The sequence below is a fragment of the Glycine soja genome, chromosome 11 (assembly GCF_004193775.1).
Source record: "Glycine soja cultivar W05 chromosome 11, ASM419377v2, whole genome shotgun sequence".
Classification (NCBI taxonomy): Eukaryota; Viridiplantae; Streptophyta; class Magnoliopsida; order Fabales; family Fabaceae; genus Glycine; species Glycine soja.
The window spans coordinates 51640073-51665318 of NC_041012.1; the positions used below are offsets into that span (position 1 = coordinate 51640073).

Below are 25246 nucleotides of genomic sequence, written 5' to 3' on the forward strand. Positions count from 1 at the left end.
ACTTAAAAACTAAAAACAAAAAAAAGCAGAACATACAAGAGTAATGTATTTTTTTAACAACCATAATCATTTAATTGAAATTTAGTTACACTTAAAATTCATCATTCTTCATATATGATGATAATGTATTTAGAAGAGAGTTGAATGAGCAAATTATAAATATTTTAATAAGTTAAAGAGTGAGGTAAAAACGTATCTCCTATACATACATAAACAGTAGTATATAATGAATTTAATTAAAATGTAGGATAAAAATTAAATTATCATCTAATTATAGTTATAAATTACTAGTAAAAAAACATGAAATTGACATAAATTAAGTTGAACTTGGTATAGAAATTACTAGTACTGTATAAGTAAGATTATTGATATGTTTAAGAGGGTGTGTTCCTAATATTATATATACGAATGAGATAAGGGTGCAAGCAACGCGCCTATATTGAGAGTGGAGCTGTTAATTTCTCAATCATTAGTGTGCAAGTGATGTGAGATGCTACCCCCTTCTCCTACTACTCCAAAGTGCCAAAAACTAAAGCAACGAAGGCGATGCTCATTATGAAGCTGGTGACGGTGGCTTCATTGAGTCAATTCTCTGTATACCATGTTTGAGTTATTACCCTCAAGTCCTCAACTACAACACTTGTAATCTTCATACGCCCACGATTTCCCAAATCATTCATCACTCAAATATACTAGAAATTAGAAACAAGGCATGCTAATTATTTATTAATTAATCTGCTACTTTACATGAATAACAACCAACGCTCAATTCTTAATCATAAATCACATATTTTATTTAATCATCATTCACACAATTAAAGTCGATAATACAAAGTTATAGCCAGCTGATTGAAAATTGGTTCGTCCCCTTTTATTTATTTTCGTGGCCAATCAAATTGATCTTATACACCTTCTATTGCTTATTTAGTTCTATACCTAATCATCATCATATCTACTTGGTGCATATCGTATATGTCCATTATTTCTCTTACCACGAGCGATTTAATAGTCCCTTTAGTTTTTTCCCCCTTCAGAGATCACAATATCCTCTATTGGAAATAATATTCTCAATACTCAAACATGAGATCACTGGTTTGTGAACTATTGTTTCAACTTCACCTTTTTCAATTGCACAACATCGTTTTCTTTGATGATTGTTTTTTTTTTGCTTAATTGTGTTTTTTTGTCCTCAATGAAATTTAGTTCAACAGTTAATTTACCCATTGCTTTGACACCAAGCACAAGATCAAAAGGGCACTAATTAATTTGATTTATGTATGAAAAATAAATAATATATAACTTAAATATGTGGGGAACTAAAAATGCATGTGTTTATACTACTAGTAAATATATAATATAATGTTGTAAAAAAAATTAATAATAAATTTATTTTTAATACTAATTGTATATAATTATAACTTAAAAAATAATTTTGTTATTTAAACAAAATAATTAATATAGTAGTGTTGGTTGTTAAAAAACAAATAATAACTTAAATATGTATTTTATGTTGACCCAACGCCAATATTAACCCAAACCCCAGTTCATGTTGGCCCAACAAGCAACCAGACCCAGTGATTATCAATCGACTTCAAAACCAAACTAAGCCTAGGTCAAATATTGGGGGCATTTCAATTTAATACGTAATTGTTTTCATTGCCCACTTTTTTTCTTTTTTTTTTTCCTTCTTTCTAAAACTTACAAAAAGAAAACAATATTAAACCTGGGCAACTTCACCGACACAAGTTAGAGTTTATTATTGTTATTATTTTCGTGGCTATCAAATGCCCATTCTATAGGATATAGTCCGAAACGTTATTTTCATGGAGGGTAGAAGGTGAACGTTAGATACTAAATCTGACAACGCATCTTAAAGCAACTACCAAATCTTCTGGGTGTTGTCTATAGTGGGGACATTTCATGAAATTAATCCTACCGATGTTTATCTCGCAACTTCTTTCAATATCTTTTTTAACAGGCAAAACAAAATTTAATTAAGAAATGACTATTGTTTTCTGTTTATTATTTATCCTATTCTAATATATCTAGAAATGTTTGTTTTTATTGTTTGTGTGTCAATGATGCTCATGCAAAGATTGCAGAATTAAATTTTTGTAGTTCCAATTCATCGTTAAAAACTTCAGATAAAAACAATAGTATTATGTGTACACATTTATGCATATATCACCTAATAATTATGTAACTTTTACTATATAATAATTATAACTGATGTCACCTTATTTTCTACAATTTATATTTTGATTTTATTCATATATATATATATATATATATATATATTCCTTATTTCACACCAAAAAAAAAATTCCTTATTTGTCAGAAGCATTGTTCTAATGAAAATTGTTTCCACTTTTGTAACTTGTAAAAATCATTCATATAATATTTATCTTTTAAATACAATATTTTAAAATTAGATTAGTCAAAGAATTGGTAAAAAAATCATTATTTATTTGTTTAATTGTGGTTACTCGTGATGCGGAAATACCAATTTATACACTATGTTAAATAATAAATCAATCTAAAATTACAAAAATCAAGTTGGGTAAATTTTTAAATTAACATAAAATGATTTACATGTTTTACAAGATACATAATTTGTAAATAAATAGGTAAATGATAACAATCCATATGTGGACCTTATGTACGATTCTTTATTTACATAAACCATGTTTCTGAAAAAAAAAATTAAAAATACAAAAGAAAAACATAAATATCGTTTTAAATTGATTTTTATTCGATTTTGATAGCTTTATCAAATCAATTCAGCTCGTCGAGTCTAGTTTTAAAACTATGCTTTCCTATATTATTAGCTTTAACACTATCAGATGAATAATCTTTTCTCCCCTTTACATCCCATGATCCCATATTAATGTACAAATTTAAAATAACTACTATTTGATTTGTGAATTAAATTCCTACCTATCCTCACAATTTGTGGTAATAATTGACATACTGTCTAAAAAAATATTGGCCCATCATTATTACGCTTTTATATCTAGGACTTATGGTATTTGAAAGATATTAAACCTTGACTAACTTGAGTCAAATCGGATAGACCAACTAAAAGGACTAAGACTCTCTCAATACATTTTTTTTTTCATTTACTAGATTAGAACTAAAATGACAATATCTTATTCAAGGAAAATCAAATTTTTATCACTTGCACCAGTAGACGTTGGTGTCATGGTTATGTGTAAAGTTGCCTCAACAGATGAGTTTAAAGTTGAATTGTGTTTTTGGACTTGTGTGATAAGTTGTTGTCTTAGTGTTTAACATCACAAGTGAAGTTCAAAGCAAGTGATTCTTGCACTTATGGGATCTAATTCTGAAACAAAAATAGACCATTACCAACAAACAAACAAGAAATCCACTTTCATTAATTTTTAAGCTAAAACTTTTTTATTTAGTGATTCTTTAATCTTTTAGAGCATTCTTTAAATCTGTTCTCAAATCTTAATGCAACCCAAAAGTTTTTTAGTTTCCAAACCAGCACAGTAACATTGTACATTAAATTAAACCAAGAAAAATAAGTCAATCATGTGTTTGGGTGAATCATTTTGCCTCGATAAACTATACAGAAAGTCAAATGTTATGGTATTTGATTCAATGACTTGCTTTCGTTCAACCAATGCACATGCAATTGGCACGGTTAATTCAACGAGTCTCTGCCTCAATCAATGTTTATGTCATTCAGTACTTTGCCTCTTCCCTCTCTTTCTCTCTCTCAAAATCAAAGCACACTAACACAAGTCCAACCCCACCAACCCTCTTACAAAGAAGTTACTACTCTCTACTTTGTTGTTCAGATTGTACTGTGGTGTTTTTTTTTTTTTTTGGGTTTTTATCTACTCTTAGTTCTCCGTCACTGCTCAGTTATTCTGAAGAACGATGAAAATGTCATTTGGCAATCATTAATTATGAAAATTAGGAAGCATGTGTGTCTCCTTCCTAAACCATTCTTTTCATTTCCTATTAATTTGGTTAGCATTTGTCGGTCTGCTTTTATTTGAGTCTTTTTCTCATAGGAGGCTGTCCCCTACAGTGCTTCAGCTGCCTACAGCTACCTCCAAACTCCCTTCAATATTATCAATATTCTCCTAATTAGGTTGTCGGTGAAAAGATCTTCAGGATGGAATTGCAGCTTATTTTCCTGCTAATTAAGCTACATTTTGTTATATGTATTCCTCAGCTTCATGAATATGCTGGTATGAGCTTAATTTATGCCTTTTACTACTTACATGTATTCCATTTGAGTAGCCCATAAAATTTTAATGAACTTGAAATGTGGTACATTATACATTTATACATTTATAGAGTCTTTGTTTGTATGGGGAAATGTTCCCTTGTTGAAAATGAATAGATGGAAAACTAATTTCAAGCTTACTGGAGACTAGAGAGTGATATAGTCACAGCTTATCTATTTTGCATATTTGGATGCTCATGGGTTTTCGTATTGGTTCTCAGTGAGATTGTAATTTATAAATGAGTTTTGTCTTAGTTCCAACCTAATTTGTCCAAGCATGTCAAAATGGCTTACCTTTAACTTCTTAATATGCTAAGTTCTTTTTTGCTCATATTCACAATCCTTGAGTGGTAAAATGTGTTTATTGTTGAAGTGAAGATCGAAGCTCTAATATTGAGACACAAGTCTGTCTGGTCTGGTATACTATAGCAACGCAAGTCAGTAGTCAAAATTATTTGAGTGTGTTATTTGTGTTTGCTTACCATTCTAGGCACAGACAATAACATAAATATGATAATATGATTGTGCAATCATTAATAGAACATCATGCTCTGGATTATAGAAGCAGCAGGTCTTTCACTTTTTTTTTTCGGGTCACCATGTCAATAATTTAGCATTTTTGACAACCAATGCAAGTAATGAGCAGGTTTGCTATGATTTTAGAATGGACAAGAGAAGAGAAAAAAAAAAGCTTCAGATAAATGAATCTGAACATATGGTCTCTGTAATTTAGCTTTCTTAGTGCCACCTGAGCAGTTTTATTTCAACTTATTTAATAGTTTATAACTTCCTCTCTATGATGTTCAAACTCACAATTATCCATATTAAATTTCAAATTCTGTAGCCACGTATCTGCACCATTCGAGAATCAGCAGCCATTCAAGTATTGCATTCCCACCATCAGAATCACCTTCTGGAGTTCCCGATAGTATTGCACTTCCACCTTCCAAGGCATCTTCTAGCATTCCCAGAAGTATTGCACTCTCACCTTCCAAATCATTCCCCAAAATGAAATGGACGCACAGTTCTATGGACTATCCAATATCACACCATAAGCATCACCATTCCAGAATAAAGTCCATCAACCAAGTTCCTGCACCAACCTATCCAATCCACCCTCATACTCGTCAAGGTTTGATTCTCTGGAAAATAAAGTTCATGCACAATTTCAACATTTCTTGACTTGGAACACCCCAAAATTAATTACATCTCTTCTGTATACTTCTCTTGAAAATGTAGGTTCTCCAGTCTTCAAATCACAACATCCATCCTCTTCACCTATGAGCTGGAATTTAAATGCAGCAGCACCAGCACCTGCACCATCAACAACAGCTCTACCACACCACTTGAATGGTATTAAACATTCATTTTGGTCATTTCTTTTGCATGTGCTCCTTATATCTTGTCAACCCTGATGTCTAACTAGATTTAGCACCTCATTCTTTGTGGCATGCTTTGACCATCACCATCAGTGCCCTCTCCTTCACCTAGAATTTCACCTTCAGGTTCATCATTGAAGAAGAAAAAGACTCCACCACCAGCATATACTTTGGTTCTACCATCTCCACCGCCTAACAAAGGTATTAAGAGTCTAGACTTTTTCCCGCAACTGTAAAATTTTACAGGATTTTTATATTACACATTTACATTGATTGCTTCTTTTCAACAATCTCCACCAATTTATGTGATATGTATGTATTGATCCTGTTGTTCTAACAGATCCTATTCTTAATTGACCTTTAGATTGTATGTCGGTGACTTGCTCTGAACCCTTGACATATACACCTCCTGGATCAGCTTGTGGTTGTGTATGGCCACTTCAAGTTAAACTTCGCATCAGCATTGCAATATACAAGTTTTTTCCTTTGGTTTCCAAGCTTGCCAAAGAAATTGCAGCTACTGTTTTGCTGAACCGTAATCAAGTACGCATTGTGGGAGCTGATGCAACTAGCCAGCAGCTAGAGAAAACCACTATTCTCATAAACTTGGTACCTCAAGGAGTGATGTTTGATGATACAACGGCATTTTTAATATATAAGAAATTCTGGCAGAGAGAGATTCTCAATGATGCTTCTGCCTTTGGGGACTATGAAGTGCTCTATGTTCATTATCCAGGTTATACATTAACATAAGTTTCTTAAGACCATTTTGTGTTTGTATTAATATGAAGTCAATAAATGTAGTATATTTGGTTTTATTTATCCTTTTGGATAACACACGCAGGCCTTCCACCATCTCCACCTTCAAATGTTCATGGTATAGATGTTGAACCATACCCTGGTCGCGGCAACAATGGAACAATAGTGAAACCTTTGGGAGTAGATATCTCAGGGAAGAAAAAAGAAGGGGGTGGTGGAAGAATGGTTATTATGATCGTGCTGTCATCTTTTACTGCCTTTGTTCTATTCATTGGAGTAGCCTGGCTTTGTCTCTTGAAATGTGACTCCTGCACTCTCGAACCTGAACAAATTCCAGATGTCAAAATTCAATCCTCTTCAAAGCGATCAGGTAACTTAAAAGTACTGATTCTGTCAAAATCTTGATGGCACTTTAGAAACAGTAATATGAAAATTTATGTTTTCTATAATTTCTTTAAACAATTAAGCATCATAGTGATTTATTTCTTGCAATTAGAAATACTTCTATCCTTTGTTTGAAATCTTGTAATTCTAAGTGAACTGCTTACACCATAAAATGAAAGGGCTGTCATGAATGTTTCTTATGGAGTAGTATGACTGACACAAAGTGAATTACTCTTTCACCTTTTACAAAAGAAAACCTTGTGCTTGTTACTTTTAAACACTTATTTTTTGAAAGAGACTCCCGATTAGAAGGGCTCTGCAATGTCAGTTTCAATTATAAATATTTTTTCAATCTAATTTGTATTATTAGGCTACAGGTGGCTAGTGGTATGTACATAGATTTTTTGCACATCTAAATCTAATGTTAAGGAGCACTAAATCTAATGCTTGAAATACCTAATAATAGTCGGTAATCTTAAGGTGTACCTTTACTTTTTTATAATTTTAAAAGACCTAATTTCAAGGACAGAATCGATGTTTTACTCACTTTAAAATATTTCATCAATGCAGTTTTAAGTGTTTCAGGCTTTCAGCCATTCAGGTTGATATGCTAATCTAGTCTTTTACTTTTTGTGACTTCTCGGGACATTTTGCTTGGAAAATCTACATCTTCAAGTAGCTACAAGTAGAATTCACTCTAAATATAAAACTGAATATGTTGAAAGCAGGGACTGCCAGTGCTAGGTCATTGACTTATGGGAGCATGCCAGGTTCTAGATCAATGTCCTTCAGTTCAGGAACAATAATATACACAGGATCAGCTAAAATATTTACTTTGAATGAAATAGAGAAAGCAACAAATAACTTCAATTCTTCAAGAATATTAGGAGAAGGTGGCTTCGGTCTTGTTTATAAAGGTGACCTAGATGATGGCAGGGATGTGGCAGTGAAGATTCTCAAAAGAGAGGACCAGCATGGTGACCGTGAATTCTTTGTAGAAGCTGAGATGCTTAGTCGCTTGCACCATAGAAATTTAGTTAAATTGATAGGTTTATGCACAGAGAAACAGACTCGCTGCTTAGTCTACGAGCTCGTCCCTAATGGCAGCGTGGAATCCCACTTACATGGTAAGCAGCAAAGTCACTGATGATGAAAGTCACCAACTCTTTAGGAAGCCAATTCATAAGAGTCTGACTTTTGAATGCTCTAACTTGTTCCTAGGTGCTGACAAGGAAACCGAACCACTTGATTGGGATGCACGGATGAAGATTGCACTTGGTGCAGCTAGGGGATTGGCTTATCTGCATGAAGATTGTAATCCATGTGTCATACATAGGGACTTCAAATCCAGCAACATTTTATTGGAACACGATTTTACACCCAAAGTTTCAGATTTTGGATTGGCTAGAACAGCACTGAACGAGGGAAACAAGCACATCTCAACACATGTTATTGGAACATTTGGGTAAAAATCCCTTCCCAGCCCTTTTATTTGATGCTTATGAATCATGGACGTGATAGTCAAATGAGCACGTTTACAAAGTACTCATTTCACTCCAACTTCTCGTGTTTATCAGATCCCGGTGAACTTTTTTTTACACAGATATACATTACCATTTCTGTGCATTTCCTCTAGATGAAACTGATTTTTTGCCATTAAAATCTTGTTTTGCAGCTATGTAGCTCCTGAATATGCAATGACTGGTCATCTCCTTGTGAAAAGTGATGTTTACAGCTATGGAGTTGTACTCCTTGAGCTCCTAAGTGGAAGAAAGCCTGTGGATTTGTCACAGCCAGCAGGTCAAGAAAACCTTGTTGCTTGGGCTCGTCCACTTCTTACAAGTAAGGAGGGTTTGCAGAAGATCATAGACTCAGTTATAAAGCCCTGTGTTTCTGTCGATAGCATGGTAAAAGTTGCAGCAATTGCATCCATGTGTGTGCAACCAGAAGTCACTCAACGTCCTTTCATGGGTGAAGTTGTTCAGGCGTTGAAGCTGGTATGCAGTGAGTTTGAGGAAACAAGTTATGTAAGACCAAAAAGTTTTCGAGTTCCAGGTGAGAGAGTGGGCTTTTCAGAGTAAAACATAACACTGCCTCAGCCTTTTCTTATAAACCTGGTTAAGAACCAAGGTAGCATAATCTTCGTAAGAGATGATCAGTACACGGGGCAAGGAATTTGAGTCGTTCAGGTTGTTTGTGTAGAGGGAGCATGAATTTTCAACTAAATTACATTTATGCAAATGATATTCACATACCCCTTTTTGATCTTTACTCATCAAGCCTGGACATATTACAATCATATGTCTTAGCCTCTACCTGTATGTGAAACTTTAAGTACATAAATCGACTCATACATCAAGCCAACTAGACAAAACAATGAGAAATCTCGGCATAATGAAACAAAACTAAATAATGTATTTCTGTTCCATTATTACTTTGTTTGTAGCTCTTTATGTCAACCAACTGATTAAGGACTATACACAATGTTGAGAAGTCTCCCATCGCCTGTCTCAATTCTTAAATATAACTTATATATCTATTGTATAACTTTATATGTATATTTAATTTTAAGATGAAATCTAATATGGTAAGATTGAGCTCATCCTTGTTAATATTCTTAATAGAAGAGTAGTACTAAAATTCATCCATTCTTTTTCTTAGCCAACTCAATGATCTCACTTTTACTAGCCTATCCATAGCACTACATTCTATATGCTGAGAAAACACCGATTTCTGTCCATCCATGTAGTCCCCATAGGAGAAAAAACCAAATTGCCACCCATTCATGTATCTGTGTTGGGATCCGGTTATCTAAACTAATAAGATAGCATTATAGCACTATATGATTTTTGACTCTTTGCTTTTATGAATGGTTATTATTCCTCTTAATAATATTTGGCATGTAATGGGAGGAGTGGAGGACAGTATCAAATCAACCAAATTCTGAAGGACTTCTACGTAAATTAATAGTACTCAACTCCATATGTTTTTATCCAATTTCTCAGTGGTCACATTTCATCAAAATTAAAACTAGTAAATAAATTTCAATATTATTGTCAACAAAGGAAAGGAACGTAGCTGGATGCCAAACAGCAAGAGTAACTTAACAAAAAGAAGACAAGCTACATTCCTCGATCCAATCCTAGCTACATTCACAGGTTCAGGCTTCCACTGTAGCGGCTGAAAATGTCATCCTATAGAAGCCTAGAGGATTCTATTACACATTTACACTGATTCTGATACAGAGCAGAAATTACAAATACAATAAATAACCTAAAAACACCATCAGAAGCTATGAAGAAGAACAAAAGGCTACTGGAGATATACCATTTTTCATTGATTTCCTATCTTCATGATATCAACAGTGTGGTACTGTAACAGCAAGTGAACTGGTTACACGATAAAATGAAATGGCTATCACATTAATACCTACGGAGTCGTGTAATGAACACAAAGCCAACTATTCTTTACATAATACCGTGTTCGTCACTTTAAACGGCATATGCCTATTTTTGGAAAATATCAATTTAAAATATTTTTTTTACTTTTGTTGTGTTGGAGTGTGACATAGACATAGAGTTTTACCAGTGATATGTATCTGGAAAATGAAAAACCTATTTGGCAAACTGCACTTAACAGTATTGAAGAGAAATTGATGTTTTAAAAACACAGTATTTTTTTAATTTGGGAGACTTCTACTTATGGGTTCTACATAATGTTATTCTGTTCTGGAACAATAAATATACAGAACCAGCTAACTAAGTTTTTCAAGAATATTAGAAGGTGGCTTTTTGGTCTTGTTTATAATGTGGCCTACATGATATGTGGTAATGAAGATTCTCAAAAAGATGACCGTGAATTCTTGGCAGAAGTTGTGATGCTTTGCCGCTTGTGCACCATACAAGTTTAGTTAAATTGTACAATATAAGCAGAGACACACACTCACTGCTTAGTCCATGATATATATTAACACTGTGCGTGCCTTACCTGAGTGCTGGATTCTAAAATGAAGTCGTAAAACAATTCCTCACCCGTGAGGAAGTGTTTCTTACATGCTATAATAGGTTCGTCACCGGAAAAAAAAATCAAAAAAACATCCAATGAAAACTTGGGTGAATTTCGTGTTCAAGAGAAGGGAAAGAAGACAACAAAACTATTTCAAATTAATTAGTTAATAAATTTAAATTTAGTAATTGTTTCAAATTATTAATTAAATTTATAAAAGATAATGTAATTATTAATAAATTTAGATTTAACAATTATATCATTAATATAAAATAATTCAAAATTACATTTTCAAAATAATTACTCAACCGGTAATTGGTCATCAATCTTGACCATTTATTATTTTAATAATATATTGTACGGTCTTAACCATTGTTTACCGGTGTACCTCAAAACAAACTAGTTCATATTAGAATTCGCCTACATTTCTGACCAAAACCCACATCGAATGGTATTATAATATCAGGTGAACTAACTGGTTACACCATAAAAAGAAAGGGCTGTCACACCATCACTTACAGAGCCGTGTGATGAACACCGAAAACTATTCTTTTGCCCTTTACTAAATAATACCGTGTGATCGTCACTTAAAGTGGCATACACCTATTTTTGAAAGAGTCCTTGATTATTGGAGGGCTGTAATATCAGTACAACTAATAATTATTGGAGAACTAATGTAGACTAAGTTGATAGTAATAATTAGGATTTTGTAGGTATCTTCTATAACTGAAGACATTTGTTAGCAGTTTCTTAACTTAAAATGTAACAAACAAATTTATTGGCAGTTATATATTGTTAGGTGATAAAAAAAAAGTTGGTAATGCAAACTGAAATGGTTGAGATGACAAATCTTAATCTGTTTCATATAGAGATTTCCTCACAGATCTTATTGATCACATAGAAATAGTTTCCATTTTGCTCACAGCACTTATTTTTTTAAAAAAAAATGTTATATATAAAGAGAAAGTGATAAGAGAATGACCACTATCGAGCAGTGTGACCATATCAAGTAATTATCCAGCAGAATAACCACTATCATTCAATTTAACGTGGTCCAATGAAAAACACCTTAATTCACCTCAAAAAATCGAAAATACGTTTAGTATAGCACTAACATGTTTGTTCAGGAAAAACACTTATATGTGACTAGTTACATGACCTCTTCAATTTCAACTCCATAATGTTGAAATTTTAGGACATACGGATCAAATATCAATAATTATGAAAAATATATTATATTAAATAATCAAGAAGAGTTTTAGAAATATGATTCATAATAATTAATCAAACAAAAACAAACAAATCTAAATAACAGTTACACACAATTAGTTTAATGATTTTCTCAATTAAATCTGCTTATTTCTCATGGAATTTTTATTTTCTAATGGAAGAGAGGAAAAATTGTTTTTTAATTTGGTGTCTATGAGACCATAATCATGTCTCAGGTTTTAGATTTGCATTATCCCTTAATGGACCAAATTAGTTTTCGCTTATTAAATTCATCAATTTTCTATTGATAATCTAATAAGTTCATCAAATTAAATCATTTATATTAAATTCATAAAAAATATAAATAACCAATATAAATATTATAATATAATATATAATCCAATTAATTAATTAATTAAAAATTATAAATTTTAATATATGTAGGGAATGTATACAGTGAGAAAGTCATTTTATATAGGTCATACAATTATACATTGATAATAAAGATTAAAGCTTTGTTAAAGTTACATGATTGTGTAAAACCACATGAATTGTGTATTCTAATTGAGTATTTTTTTTTTATCAAATTTAATGATCAATATTTATTTTTCTTTCTCTTGTATAATAAAGGATACATTTCTGTCCAAAAAAAATATAATAAAGGATACATTATAGTGTGAAAAGTTAAAAATTAACTATACAAATTATATTCAAATCAAATTTAGCTTTTTCAACTCAATCTTGGATCTTGCATAATCTGCTTCATATGCAATGGTATTGCTGCCGGCTGAAAAGTAATTATCAGTGGTTTGGGAAAAGCTTTGCTTGGATTGAAATAATGTTGACTTTTATTTACAAATTCATTTTGTAATCTGGCTTAACTCTAATAAAGGTCATGCAATGGTGTTCTTTATCTTCGAGCCTCCATAAGTGCACCAAACAAATCACACTAGTCATCAAACTCCACCCCTTGACCACGAGAAGCTCCATCGCACATCAATGCCATAACCAAACACCAGAAGTGCTGTCCAATAGTTCCGGCAACCACAATCGCACCCAGGAACAGGCTAGCACTCAAAGCAGATTCAATACATGTAGCAATTGCTACTATATTTGACTCTACCCTTCAAAAAATTAATTTCATATCACCAGGTATTGCAGATGCTACATTTGATCTTAATAAAAGTTAGAGAAAAATATGTATTTTATAATAAAACACCAGATGTTTGTTATCTCTTCTCACCTATGTGGGACTTAGTAATGAGTAGTTCATGTGCTCAACATTGAGCATCAAATAATCTTTCTATTCATAACACCGTCCAAGGGTAGCTATCTTTGTCATGTTTGTTAGTGCATAACACTGGTAATTTTGACAAATGAGTGAATTGAAAAGAAACAATTTCAAATGATTTTGAGACTGCATGTCCTTGCTCTGCATGAAAAAGAGAAACAATAATTCCACTTCTCCAAAACAGAGTCTGTAGACAACATAGTTGTCCTGTTTAATGTGTTGAATCTTGAATTTTTCCATACAGAAATTCATGGATGCCCTCCTGTCGCTCTGGGTTGATTGCCCTTGTGTTTTCGGTTCAGTTCCTCGGTTCTTGCCTCTCTTGGTTCTGCCGCTGCCATCGAATTGAATAACAGCTGGCGAATACAAAGCCCGTGCGTGAGAATTAAGTCAAGGATTCACCACTTTCTCAGATTTACAAACAGTTAAAGCAAATCTGCAAAACAGAATCAAATCAACAATTTAGATTTATCAATTACAGATTATTCAGTACTTCCTAATTTTTAAATTATTAGTATTATTAGTACTAACCATGCATAAAGATATTTAAAGGTTACTAATAATCCGATTAATCATTTTTTACACACCTGCTTCACATAAACAGAATCAATAACCACTCAAAAAGCGAACAATTTTTAAGGGTGAAAGAAGCCCTTCCAGATGAGACAAAAGCCCGAGCCTTGGACAAAATTTTGAACTAGAGATTGCAGGGCTTTACCCCAAAGGGAGCCCTTCCAGAAATTCTCGAAGGCCTAAGATAAACTCAGGCCCAAGAGGGGGTTTGGAAATAGTTTTCAACCAGCAATAGACGCGCCTCGGTTAGAACCTCACTAGCTGCGTCATTGCCCCAAGCGCAAAGATGTTTAGCTCTGCTGTCTGACAAGTCATTTTATAGTACCTTCTGTCAGTCTCATCTATTGGTATAGTCGATGTGGGACTTCATGGCAATCTCTATGTACCTGTGTAGGCTTCTGAACCTTTAAACTTTGATTCACAGGCTTAATCAACTTGTTAACATGATGGCATGTATATTTTTCAGAACTTCAAATCTTGGATTAAGAAAAAGATGAAAAGGTTGAAGAGGAGACCCTGCTAGACAGCTAGAGGACCGGATGTGGTGGAAAGACTGGGAATTTTTCAATAGCCTCTCCCCTTCTCTCACAATAAGAAACTGCTTAAAACCTTTTTTTCCACCCCCACCCACTTGAAGAATGCGAGCCCCTAATCTCAACTTTCTCTTAACAGTTTCAAATGTTCTTTTTTCAATTTAATTATAACTGTTTTTGCTGATAATTGGATTTTGATTATTTATGCTGTATTATATATATTTGAATTTGTATATAGGCTACACGTTAGTGTTGTGGCGAGTAGTATGTGTACATTTGGAAAAATAAAACTATCTCTATCAAGTCCACCTAATAATTTTGCTTACATAGAAAGCTAATTTTCGTGTATTTTAGTAATATATATTGATGAAAAAGAGAGGGACGAAATTAACTTAGAAACTCACCACTTCTTCCTTTTCCCCATATTCTTCAAGAATGGCCTGAACGAATTGAGGAAGACGAAATATCAGGAAAGGATCAAGAACGACCATTAGACTTTACCTTCACGTGGTAATTCTATTCTTTCATTGATCTTTTCTTATGTTAATTATCTTCTTTAAAATCCTTGATATGCATTGATCTATTAATGTGCGTAGCTAGTTTTTGATTCTTTCCTTCCCGTTGATCTAAGCTACATTTTCTTGGTTGAGATATGTGTGAGAGAGACTGTTTAATTTGTTTTCATGCTACATTACATGATGCATCGTCTCATCACAAACTAATCTTTACAATTCATTACCATTACTGTAACTGTAGTTAGGATTGTTTCAATTAGAGTAAATTTGTTGGAATTTTTTTTTATTATTGTTATTATTTGTTTTGTTTTTCATCATGTGTTTTTAGTTCTCCTTAAAAATGTCAATAGAAATAAGTTTGACAAACACTTTTCCTTTTAACATCTTATCTTTTTTTTTCCAACATAAACTTGTGTTTTAAAAAGTGAAATGTTGAAAGGGAAGGAGTTTGCCAATCTTTTTCATGTTAAGATTCATCAGGAGGCACCACATGTTTACACCATGTAAGCAAATGTATTAATAAAGCATTATTTTAGATAATTTTTTGTCTGTGTAAAGGAAATTGTTGTTTTGAGCAAAAAAGTTTTTATGAAACATGCACGAACGTGTGTTGCTGCAAAAACATATTATATATAATTTTTTTAATTAATGTTTACTTTAAAAAACAATAACCGTCCAAATGTGTTCGTGTGTTTGTGCTTTGTTTCTTTCGTGCTATTGCTGGTGTGTAAAAGGAAGTTGCATCCTTCTTGCTTTCTTGTTTGCGAAGAAACAAATAATACAAAAAAAAACTAAATTTGGTTTTATTTTGTTAAAAAAAATTTGAAAAAGAGAGGTATGGATCCTCCTTATGTAACAGGATTAGAAGGGGGAAAAAGGATTAAAGTGCTTCTTTAAATAAAGTAAATAAGGGTAAGAAAAATAAATATAATAAGAATAAATATAAAAAAGTTTATTATATGACTTGGTCAATTTTTCAGGCAAAAGAAATAAAAAAAATAATTAATATTAATCAAATTGAGTTTTTCATACTATCATAGGAATCTAACATGTTAAATAAAAATTGATTTTTCATAATTTTTCTATTAAAAGGAAGTAATTATATTTTTTTTAGATTATTAAATTTTCATAATTATCACCTCTCGACAAATGTATTAGGAGTTTATAATGAATTTTTTTTTTTTACTCTTTCATATGCATTAATATGCACTGGATCTGATTTTGTTTTGCACAGCTGATATTATAAGTTTTTTTTTGTTTTCTAATAAATAAATTGGCAGGTGTTTAATAAGATTAGTAAAACTTTTGCATGCAAAAGCAAAGTCATCGTGGTATCTAAATATTGATAAAGAAATAATTTTTAATTAAATATAAGTGAGTAGAGTTAGTATTCTGATGTGGATAAAGTCACTTGCTTATTGGTAAGTTAAAGGTGTCATATGTTGCACTTGATTGAAATATGTGTGAAACTATTTGATTTTTCTGCGCATATATATATATAGAGCTGTGAAAATAGATCAGTTGGATTTGATTTATCTTAATCTATTTTATAAATGGATCAATTTAATTTGATTCACTTTTCGTTGAAGCACAAAAACATTGGTTGGATCCAACCCACCAATGATTAATAGGTTAAAAGGGCTGGTTTTTCAATCCACCTAAATTCTAAAAAAACAATTTAAAGAAATCAACAAAAAATTAATTGTTTTTGAAAAATAAATTTAAATATTTAGCATAACTTTAAATAATCAATTATAACATTATTTTTTAATTTCATGAGTTTAAAAATATAAAATATTAATTAAATTAAATCTTCCATTGTCCACACACCACACCTACAATAAGACATATTAACAACAAGCTAAAAAATATCTTGCCCGAAAGGTAAGCCGAATACATGTGGTAATCATATAATTATAAATATATAATAACAATATTTAAAAAAAATGATAAAATCATTTCATATTTATTATTATTTTTTGTTCTTTAAGGTGGAGTAGGCGATTTCATCTAACCCACACCACACAATTTCAACTTGAATGGACCGTGTTCAATTTTTAAGATGTTATAAAAAAATTAGATGGACTGATCCTATGGTGGACTAGATTGACCCATGATTCTCTGATTCATTTTAACAACTCTATACATAAGGTACATCATCACCACGTCACGAATTGATTCTAATCATTTTCCTGTTTTAAAAAATTTGAAGGCAAGCAACAAGTACTCAAACTGTATTTTATAGAAATGGGTTACAGTTTAAACCCAGCTTTGAGGAGATGCAACAACTTTTCCTTTTAGAAAAACCAAAACTTACTTGATAATAGAACAATCACTCTTCACCGACAATTAACAAATAAAATACATCAATTTCCAGCCCTACATGCTATAACTAACAGTCCTTCTTGTCTTCGAATTACACTTTTTTTTTTCATTTTTCTTTAGATAATTTTCATATTACACACTCATCCTTAAATACCAGCCAATTTCCCCAGCCTGTCCCTTAAAATCTTCAGTCCCATGTACCTGCGAAAAACATAAATATATTATAAACTATACAAATTAGGTGAGGAATATTATTTAGTCTGATTACAAATTTGATCTTTATACTTATTGTTTTGTTTTATATATTACAAATTTGATCTATCTGCTTACATCATTTTTTACGTTTTGGTCACTGTAACTAGAAACTAGAGTTTTAATATCTACATATACAGTTTTAAGTCTATTTTAGTCCCGATCGTTCAGTTTTAAGACACTAAACGAAGTTAAAAATGCATGTCTGAGGACTAAAACGTCTAATTTTAATGTACAAGACCTAACAACTATAAAATGTTGCAACTATAAAGAACCTTAACCTTTATTTTTTATTGGTAATTTGACACCCTAACTTCTATACTCTATAGTAGCAAAGTTAATCCAAAGGAGATATAAAGTTGATTGGATGGTTAAAAGGAAAAGAAAGTCAATCTTATACTCTATTGTAACAAAAACTAACAAAACTCATAATTAACATTTGCTGGTAATAATAATAATAAAAAAAAGTCAATCCAAAGATGTTTACTCAGTGTTTATGTTCTCTATGTACATACCTGCCCATCATCATCACAGTGGCTTGAGGGTTGGTTCCTGGCGACTCAGAAAATGTTGAGCCATCAACCACACGAAGTCTATCAACACCAAGAACCTTATGCTCAGAGTTAACAACCTTCCCCACATGGCACCCACCATGGTAGTGCCAAATAGTGATCACAGAGTCTCTACAAAACTGCTCTACTGACTTTGTGTCATTGGGATGCTTGGGAATGAGGTTGATATTGGCCTTCACACTGAGGTTAAGCATTTTCTCTGCATTTTCTCTCTCACACAAAGTGTAGTTTGTGACGTGTTCTGTCTGGACAACCTTTATTGCCAAGCGGATACCCTCCACACAGCGCTTAAGATCATAAGGGTGACTGAAGTAGTTGAAGGTAACAGCAGGGTTGTCCTCTACGTTGGTGTTTATCAACTTGAGCTCACCTGTTGACCAAGGGTTCGCAACTTTTGACAATATGAACCCTCCCCTGAATGCTTCAACTGGTATGTCTCTCTTGCTCTTCACATAAGCTTTTACAGCTTCTCGTGATCTTTGCTTTGGTGGAATTGTGGACAACTGCCCAATCTGGTTTATCATGCAAAAAAGAAAAAAAAAAATACTTCTGATATTAGTTGCTAATTTACTATGCATGTTTCTGGATTATGTTTAATGCTTAGCATTGCTCCAGGGACCTTGTTATGAAAGTATGCAATTTCAGAATTCAGATCAATTTCTAGGTAGTTTGCTTAGTGTTTTTTGGTCATGATTAATTTATTAAGCTAAATGGAATTTAGATACTAAGAGCATCTTTAGTATATATCTTTAGGAGTTACCTAAAATTAAGCTACTGCTACATAGTGAATTATAAGGAAGAGAAGATTGCATTAAAAAGAGAAAGTTACTTACATAAGCAAATTGTTATGTGTCATGAGACATGCACATATAAATTTTGAGAGAAAACTATGCAAGTCATTTTTAATTGCATGAATAAAGATGTTCTAATAGTATGAGATAATGACTTGCAACAACACCCAACAGTTAAGCATTCCAATGTGCTCTCTAAGTCTCTAACATTATTTGTAATTTTGTACCCACAATAAGTAAATTTAGTGAATAAATTGCAAACCTCAGCTGACAAGATACCATGGTGGCAGTGAATGCTGTCTTTGGACTGGCCAAACCCACTGCTGGTCTCAATGTAGACACCCAAATTGGTAATACCAACAGTTTCTATGAGTGACTGCTGAACTGGTCTCTTGGAAGGAACAAAAATTGTGTTCATGGGGTTATCAGCCATGCCTTTCCCAACAAATTGATTATCAAGCACAACAGGGATGTTCAATTTCTGAAGCTCTGCTTTTGGGCCAATTCCACTCAGCAATAGCAATTGAGGAGTCCCAAGTGCCCCACTGGACACAATCACCTCACTCTGCCTGTCATTTCCTAGATATGCCTCATGCTGCTTCCCATTTTCATCCTTGAAAATAACCCCTGTAGCTTTTGGTCTTTTTCCTGCAACAATAACATCACCATTTTCACTCATGTATGTGATTGTAAGCTCTACTTATAAGGGCCTAAAGTGTTAACTTTCAATTAGGGAATTTTTTTTTTCATTTTAAATATAAAACATAAAATTAGCTAATGTCATATTTTTGGTAATTTTATTATAAAAACGATTCTTTTAAATAATTTAAACAACATAAATTGTCTTAAAATCATTGTTATTTAATATATTTAAATATAAATTTTATTTTAAAAGTCAATTATAATGGTAATCAATAATATCTATAATCAAATATTGAAATAATCACAAAAAACAATTCGATTCATTTTTGGTTGAGTCCCTCGCTCTAAAAAAAAATAATTCGATTTAAACGGACACTAATTCTCCTATACATATAAAACTTATTTTGTGTAATCAATTATATTTATAATGACTCAACCTAATTCAATTCAAACTCACACTAGTTGTCCAACATGATGAAAATTCACATAAAATGACCATTTGAATATGATTATAAAAATGTTTGTTATATATAGTGTATACATACATACCTTTTGTATCAAAAACAATCTTTTGGACAGTGGCATGGATCAAAACAGTAAGTTTGTGAGGGTTGGCAGAAGCAAGCAATTCAGCAGCTGTGTGGCGACGACCAAATCTGTCAAAAATGGTTCCACCAACTTTGGTTCCATACTTGTGATCATAGGTGAAGCCGTTGAAAGGAGACACACCAGCAGCTAGAAGCCCGTCCCTAACTGCTCTCTGCCAATCTGAAAACTTTGGCCGGTGAACAATCTGCTTCTCAACCCAAGGATATGACTCATTCACTAGCTTTGTATCCCACCCCACCTTCCTTATAAATCTGCATTTTATTGTACAAAATGTTATTCATCACTAATGCTATACTAATTTATAGTCACGTTTACTTATTTTGAACATGTGTAATTGCTTCCAAGTGTTAAATATTTTATTCATTTTGAAATAATTAGTGTTGTTTTACTACCTTCTTTTTTCAATTTATTTATTCTTTTATAATATAAAAAATATTTATTATCTTTTTTAACATTATCCTTCTCTCTCTAAATTAGTGTTTGATAACTTTTCTTTTTTTAAGAAATAAAATAATTAATGAATATTTATATTTATTTATACAATGCATATAAGTTTTAATAAAAGAATCACTTTTATTTTTTAATTAGTTTCTTGGTCTCTAACGGTAGTTTGCAACATATATACAAGTGAAATGCGGAAAAAAATAAAAGTTAAAAATTAGAAAAAGAAAAATAGAATAGAAAAAATGTGTTATTTAGATGGATAGCAATAAGATGGAAAAAGTGAAAAAAAATTCTTCCTACCTATTTAAAAAAGTGAAAGATATCATAACAATAAATAAATAAATTATATACAAATTAAAAATAGTTATATTTAATGTTAAAGTTTTATTTTTTACTAATTATATATTATTAAAATATTTATATTTTAATTTTGTCATAAGAAATTTTCTTTAACTTTTAAAAGCCCAAGATCCGAAAAAAATGAAGGAGCTTCGTTCTATTCATGTTGTCATTTCTATTCTTAACATAATAATAAAAAATAAAATAAAAAAGAGTAACAATGCACCCACACGGCCACACACTAATATTTCCAATTGATGACAAACAGTAACGATACATTAACACTTCTTTTATATACTATCACTTATATGTCTCTCTCTTTTTCTCCTTAAATAATAAATATTAAGTAACATTGACTGGTCCATGTAACATCAAACAGCAATACTCATTGTTTGAATGCATCCGTGGTTGCAAAATCCAGTGGATACATCAAACAGTTTCATTGTCGTTTGCAATTTGAATTTATATTTATATACCTATTCCAAGGGTTAGAATAGAACCACAGGGCAAAGAACCAGGGATCCAACGTCCCCCTTAATGATTTTACCGAAAAATAAAACTAGCTAAAAACAAATTGAATGACATTGTGTGTGGTCGCTTTTTCCACCCTTGCTTTTTCCTAAGATCTGACACTCTTACCTAACGACTTCCATTACATAAAATAGGGTTATGAAGGAACACACAAGGAGCATTTATTTGATGAAATGGATTTTTATTTTTTTTAAATAGATGTAGTCTTAAAGAAAAAAAAAAAAGAAGATGCAGTCTTATCATGAATATAAATGGGTAGGATATATACAATCCACAACTTAAAAAATGATAATAAAGTACAACTTTATTTAAAAGAAAAATAGGTTGAACTAGAAGTAATAAAAATATAGTTGTAATGGTTAGGTTAAGAATTTTATATTAAATTTAAAACTCATCTTGAAATAAAAGTTTTCAAACTTCAATTATTCAAAATGGTTAAGCAATCAGTTTCCAATTGAAAGACATAGCCTGCTTTGGGGAAGTAGTGTCGTCAATGCCATCTGATCTTCCTTCACCTTGGCCCACTATCTAATAATTATAGGTATTAATGGGCTACATAGCTATGTACCCTTTGTTTTCTATTGGGTAGCATACAAAATGTTAACCCCACTACACAATTTCTTTTGGAAACAAAAATAGAAACAATAATCAGCTAGCAACCAAACCTAGCTAATAATGATAACGAAAGAGAAAGGGAAAATGGAAAAAGCATCCATTGTTTAACTTGAGTAAAATGATGTTTTGGACGTAAACATACAAATGGATTCAAAATGTTTGTACTTGATGGTTGAAAGCAGACGCCTGGATAAGCATAAAATTGAGCCTTCTATGCACGCGAGCAATACTAAAAAAATGACATATATTGATAGAAAATAATGATTTTTAATCAAACTTAGATTTTTATTTAATGCGTCAACTATATATGAATTGCACTTAAAACAAAAATGAGAAAAAAAAATTATCCAACATAAGCTTGTAACATAATGATAAAGAAAAAAAATGAACATAAACGGAGAAAAAAGTTTTAAAATACTTGTTTTAAAAAAATACATAATAATTTCATATTCAAATTTGGCACAATAAAGTTAATTAAGTACAAGTTATATATATATATATAAAAAACATACAATGTTGCATACAACTTTCATAATTCAAAATAAAGACGCAAAAAAAAGTAAATTAAAAGAAGACAACTTTTATCAAAGTTCTTTTACTTTTTTTTTACAGCAATCTTTTAAAAAAAAAAACTACTTATTTTACTCTTTTTCTTTACAAAAAAATAAACTTCTTATTTGTTTAAGAGATTTAATATATAGAAAGTAGAAATCAACTTAATTCAGGATTAATTGTTTTAGAATTATTTTTTATTCTCATCATTTATTTTTTAATGATAATAATAAGATCACTAGTTATAAGAAAATAAATGAAAAAAATAAGAAAGATACTCGAAATAAGTTGATTGATCTTGATGTATACTTGAATGGTTTTCTTGTTTTAAAAAAGAAAAAAAGTTGTTACCTTGGGTCTGCTCTAGTGTAGAAGCCAGCGTTAATGGAAGTGGCGCCACCCAAAACCCTTCCCCTTGCATTGAGGACTCCGTCTGTTGAAATGAAGTACTGAGAAGCCGAAGTTGGTGAAGTGTCTGCCAATGTAATGTGAAAGTTGTGCAGAAATGAGACATTAGGGTTGTTGAAAGGGACTCCTCCTCTCTCAAGCACCAGAACTTTGAACTTCTTTGACAGTGTTGCAGCCAATGGACACCCTGCTGTTCCACCCCCCACTATTATATAATCATACCCACCACTTTTCCCATTATAACCCAATGAACTTGCTCTTCTTATAAACGGGTACCCTTCATTCCAGTTCTGCTTACCTGCGCGCACCAACCATATTTATTTTCATGTAATGTAACATTTGCTCACCATATCTTTTATGTAGCTAACTGATGCAGAAAATTGCTAATTTTGAGACGGATTAATTTGTGTCATTGTTACAATATACTACTACTACTATAAAGCAAAGCTTGGAAATTTGTACTGAGAAGGCGTTGTTGAGTTGAGGGTATATGATATAACCTTGAGAAAAAGGTAGATAGTTGAAGAGGCATAATAGAAGTAAGTGCTGCAGCAAGAATTTGACTGCACCAATGAACGCCATTGAATCTCACTAAGAAGCCGCGCGCTGCTTCAACCTCTAAGTGGCTGCCTCTGGTTGGCCTTCTTTTGAGTGTGCCTGTACACCATATAAATATTCTCCAAATACATTCTATCTCTACAATAAATGTGTAGCTACTTATTATTTTTTTCTAATACACATGAAAAATGTATTCAAAATTAAAAAATCAAATGAAAAAAAATACTTATTGAATGATATTAATAGTCATGTGTTTAACAGTAAAATAATTTTACACATATGAATAATTAGTATAACTTTTAAGATAAATCTTATAAAAATTAATAAACTTATCATATATAATTATTTTTTATATTATAACTAGTTCAAATTATTTATACTATTAACATATGATTTTTTTAGTTTAATTGATAGAAATGATTTTATTAATAATTTATAAAACTTAGTACAATATTATTAAAATTACTTAGACCATATAGTTCAATCAATAAACCAGCTAGGTAGCCAGTCTTAGTTATTAGAGATTAAAAACATGTGAGGTTGTTATTCATTGAGAGCCTATAATGTAGCCTCAGCAGACATATTAGGCCAACTCAGGTTAGGCCTATTTGCTAAATAAGTGAGAATATAACTTTCTTAAAAATCTATTTAATTAAAAATACAATATAATAATAACAAAATCTTCATGTAAGTTAATTTATATTATCATTAAATTTTTAATGTAATTTTTGAGGTTATATAATTATTATTTTATTTAAATGCTTAAGTCAATTATCTTACTGCACGCTTAAAAAAAGTCAATTTTTTTACGTTAACAACTAATTCAGACATAAGTTTTGTTGACTTATTTAAAATAATTTATTGCAAAATAAATATTTAAATAAGTTTTTCAAGGCAAACCATACTTTTGAAAAGGCCGAACAAAACGTTAAAAAAAAGGATTTATACCAAATAAACATGCAGGTCATACCTAGATTTTAAATTAAAACTTGGGTCAAGATGAAGTCTTGTACAAACCTAGCCCCAGCCCAACCTAACTTATTTCTAACGTATGTCAGACTAGAATTGGTATTAATAGATATAAACTAGTTTGAACGGGAAAAATAATAATTGGTACTGTATATATAATTTCCATACTTGAGAATTGAACATGGACCAAATTAATTATTAAGTCCTGTATTAACAACTGCTAAACCAGAACTCAATATTAATCGCAATAATTTTATTATTGTATTTATTGCGTATTTCAATATATAATACAATTCAATTAATTCTATCAGTAATCGAGTAATTTAATGATTTGAGCGTATAGATTATTAAATTAAATTATAGTTCATATTTCGTTGAAAATAATCTTAGGGAAACAATCAGTTAGTTTTTGGTTTTCAAAAATTAAATAAAAAAGGTAATCATTTTGAGTAAACGTAAATAATTTATGCACTTTACTGTCATCTAAATACAATTTTCATTAGTAAATTTGTTAACTTTTATTATAACTATTTATTTTTGTAAAAAAAATCTCATCAAAACTTAAATAATTTTTTAGTACTAGTATTTCATTAAAAATATTTGATCATAATATTTATGTAATCAATACTTTTCTTAAGAATATATACTCTACAAATAATATGAAATATAAAAAATAGTTCGTTAACTATATTTTTTGTTCTTGTATATTATTATTATTTTGTGAATTTGG

General features: G+C 31.3%; 3 protein-coding genes and 2 non-coding genes across 7 annotated transcripts; 3 read left to right on the forward strand and 2 right to left on the reverse strand.

Moving 5' to 3' along the window:
• The first annotated feature begins 3642 nt into the window (after nucleotides 1-3642).
• On the forward strand, nucleotides 3643-9217 carry LOC114374677 (receptor-like serine/threonine-protein kinase ALE2). 3 transcript variants are annotated; one of them, XM_028332350.1, is made up of 9 exons: nucleotides 3643-4223; nucleotides 5106-5393; nucleotides 5501-5614; nucleotides 5767-5841; nucleotides 6005-6376; nucleotides 6485-6769; nucleotides 7509-7910; nucleotides 8005-8248; nucleotides 8459-9217. In XM_028332350.1, the coding sequence occupies exons 1-9, from the start codon at nucleotides 4148-4150 to the stop codon at nucleotides 8862-8864; spliced, it is 2262 nt and encodes a 753-aa protein (XP_028188151.1). In that variant the 5' UTR covers nucleotides 3643-4147; the 3' UTR covers nucleotides 8865-9217. The 3 variants fall into 3 exon arrangements, with proteins under 3 accessions (XP_028188151.1, XP_028188149.1, XP_028188150.1); XM_028332348.1 differs by having other exon boundaries at nucleotides 3645-4223; nucleotides 5734-5841; XM_028332349.1 differs by having other exon boundaries at nucleotides 3647-4223; nucleotides 5734-5841; nucleotides 7512-7910.
• A 2092-nt stretch (nucleotides 9218-11309) lies between these two features.
• Nucleotides 11310-11426, forward strand: LOC114377719. Its single transcript, XR_003659158.1, has one exon. It is a non-coding gene; the product is annotated as a U5 spliceosomal RNA (small nuclear RNA).
• Nucleotides 11427-12768: 1342 nt separating this feature from the next.
• LOC114373408 lies at nucleotides 12769-14168 on the forward strand. The gene is made up of 3 exons (XM_028330871.1): nucleotides 12769-12791; nucleotides 13533-13597; nucleotides 13990-14168. Exons 1-3 carry the CDS (start codon nucleotides 12769-12771, stop codon nucleotides 14094-14096), a joined length of 195 nt encoding a protein of 64 aa, XP_028186672.1. The 3' UTR covers nucleotides 14097-14168.
• Nucleotides 13999-14149, reverse strand: LOC114377697. Its single transcript, XR_003659136.1, has one exon. It is a non-coding gene; the product is annotated as a U4 spliceosomal RNA (small nuclear RNA).
• A 2963-nt stretch (nucleotides 14169-17131) lies between the features above and the next one.
• LOC114374534 (protein HOTHEAD) lies at nucleotides 17132-23646 on the reverse strand. Its single transcript, XM_028332190.1, has 6 exons — nucleotides 23490-23646; nucleotides 22933-23287; nucleotides 20041-20351; nucleotides 19112-19497; nucleotides 18002-18570; nucleotides 17132-17435 (listed from the first exon to the last, which is right to left on the reverse strand). The coding sequence occupies exons 1-6, from the start codon at nucleotides 23569-23571 to the stop codon at nucleotides 17381-17383; spliced, it is 1758 nt and encodes a 585-aa protein (XP_028187991.1). The 5' UTR covers nucleotides 23572-23646; the 3' UTR covers nucleotides 17132-17380.
• Between the last annotated feature and the right edge of the window lie 1600 nt (nucleotides 23647-25246).

Coding starts and splice junctions, on each gene's coding strand:
- LOC114374677 (XM_028332348.1), top strand. CDS start 4,148: ATGGAATTGCAGCTTATTTTCCTGCTAATTAAGCTACATTTTGTTATA. Junction 5,394..5,500: donor CCACCCTCATACTCGTCAAG/GTTTGATTCTCT, acceptor TTGAAAATGTAG/GTTCTCCAGTCTTCAAATCA. Junction 6,377..6,484: donor GCTCTATGTTCATTATCCAG/GTTATACATTAA, acceptor TAACACACGCAG/GCCTTCCACCATCTCCACCT.
- LOC114374534 (XM_028332190.1), bottom strand. CDS start 23,571: ATGGCGTTCATTGGTGCAGTCAAATTCTTGCTGCAGCACTTACTTCTA. Junction 20,352..22,932: donor TACACTAGAGCAGACCCAAG/GTAACAACTTTT, acceptor AATAAAATGCAG/ATTTATAAGGAAGGTGGGGT. Junction 19,498..20,040: donor GATTGTTTTTGATACAAAAG/GTATGTATGTAT, acceptor TTATTGTTGCAG/GAAAAAGACCAAAAGCTACA.
- LOC114373408 (XM_028330871.1), top strand. CDS start 12,769: ATGGTATTGCTGCCGGCTGAAAA. Junction 12,792..13,532: donor GTATTGCTGCCGGCTGAAAA/GTAATTATCAGT, acceptor TTTTCCATACAG/AAATTCATGGATGCCCTCCT. Junction 13,598..13,989: donor GTTTTCGGTTCAGTTCCTCG/GTTCTTGCCTCT, acceptor ATTTTGAACTAG/AGATTGCAGGGCTTTACCCC.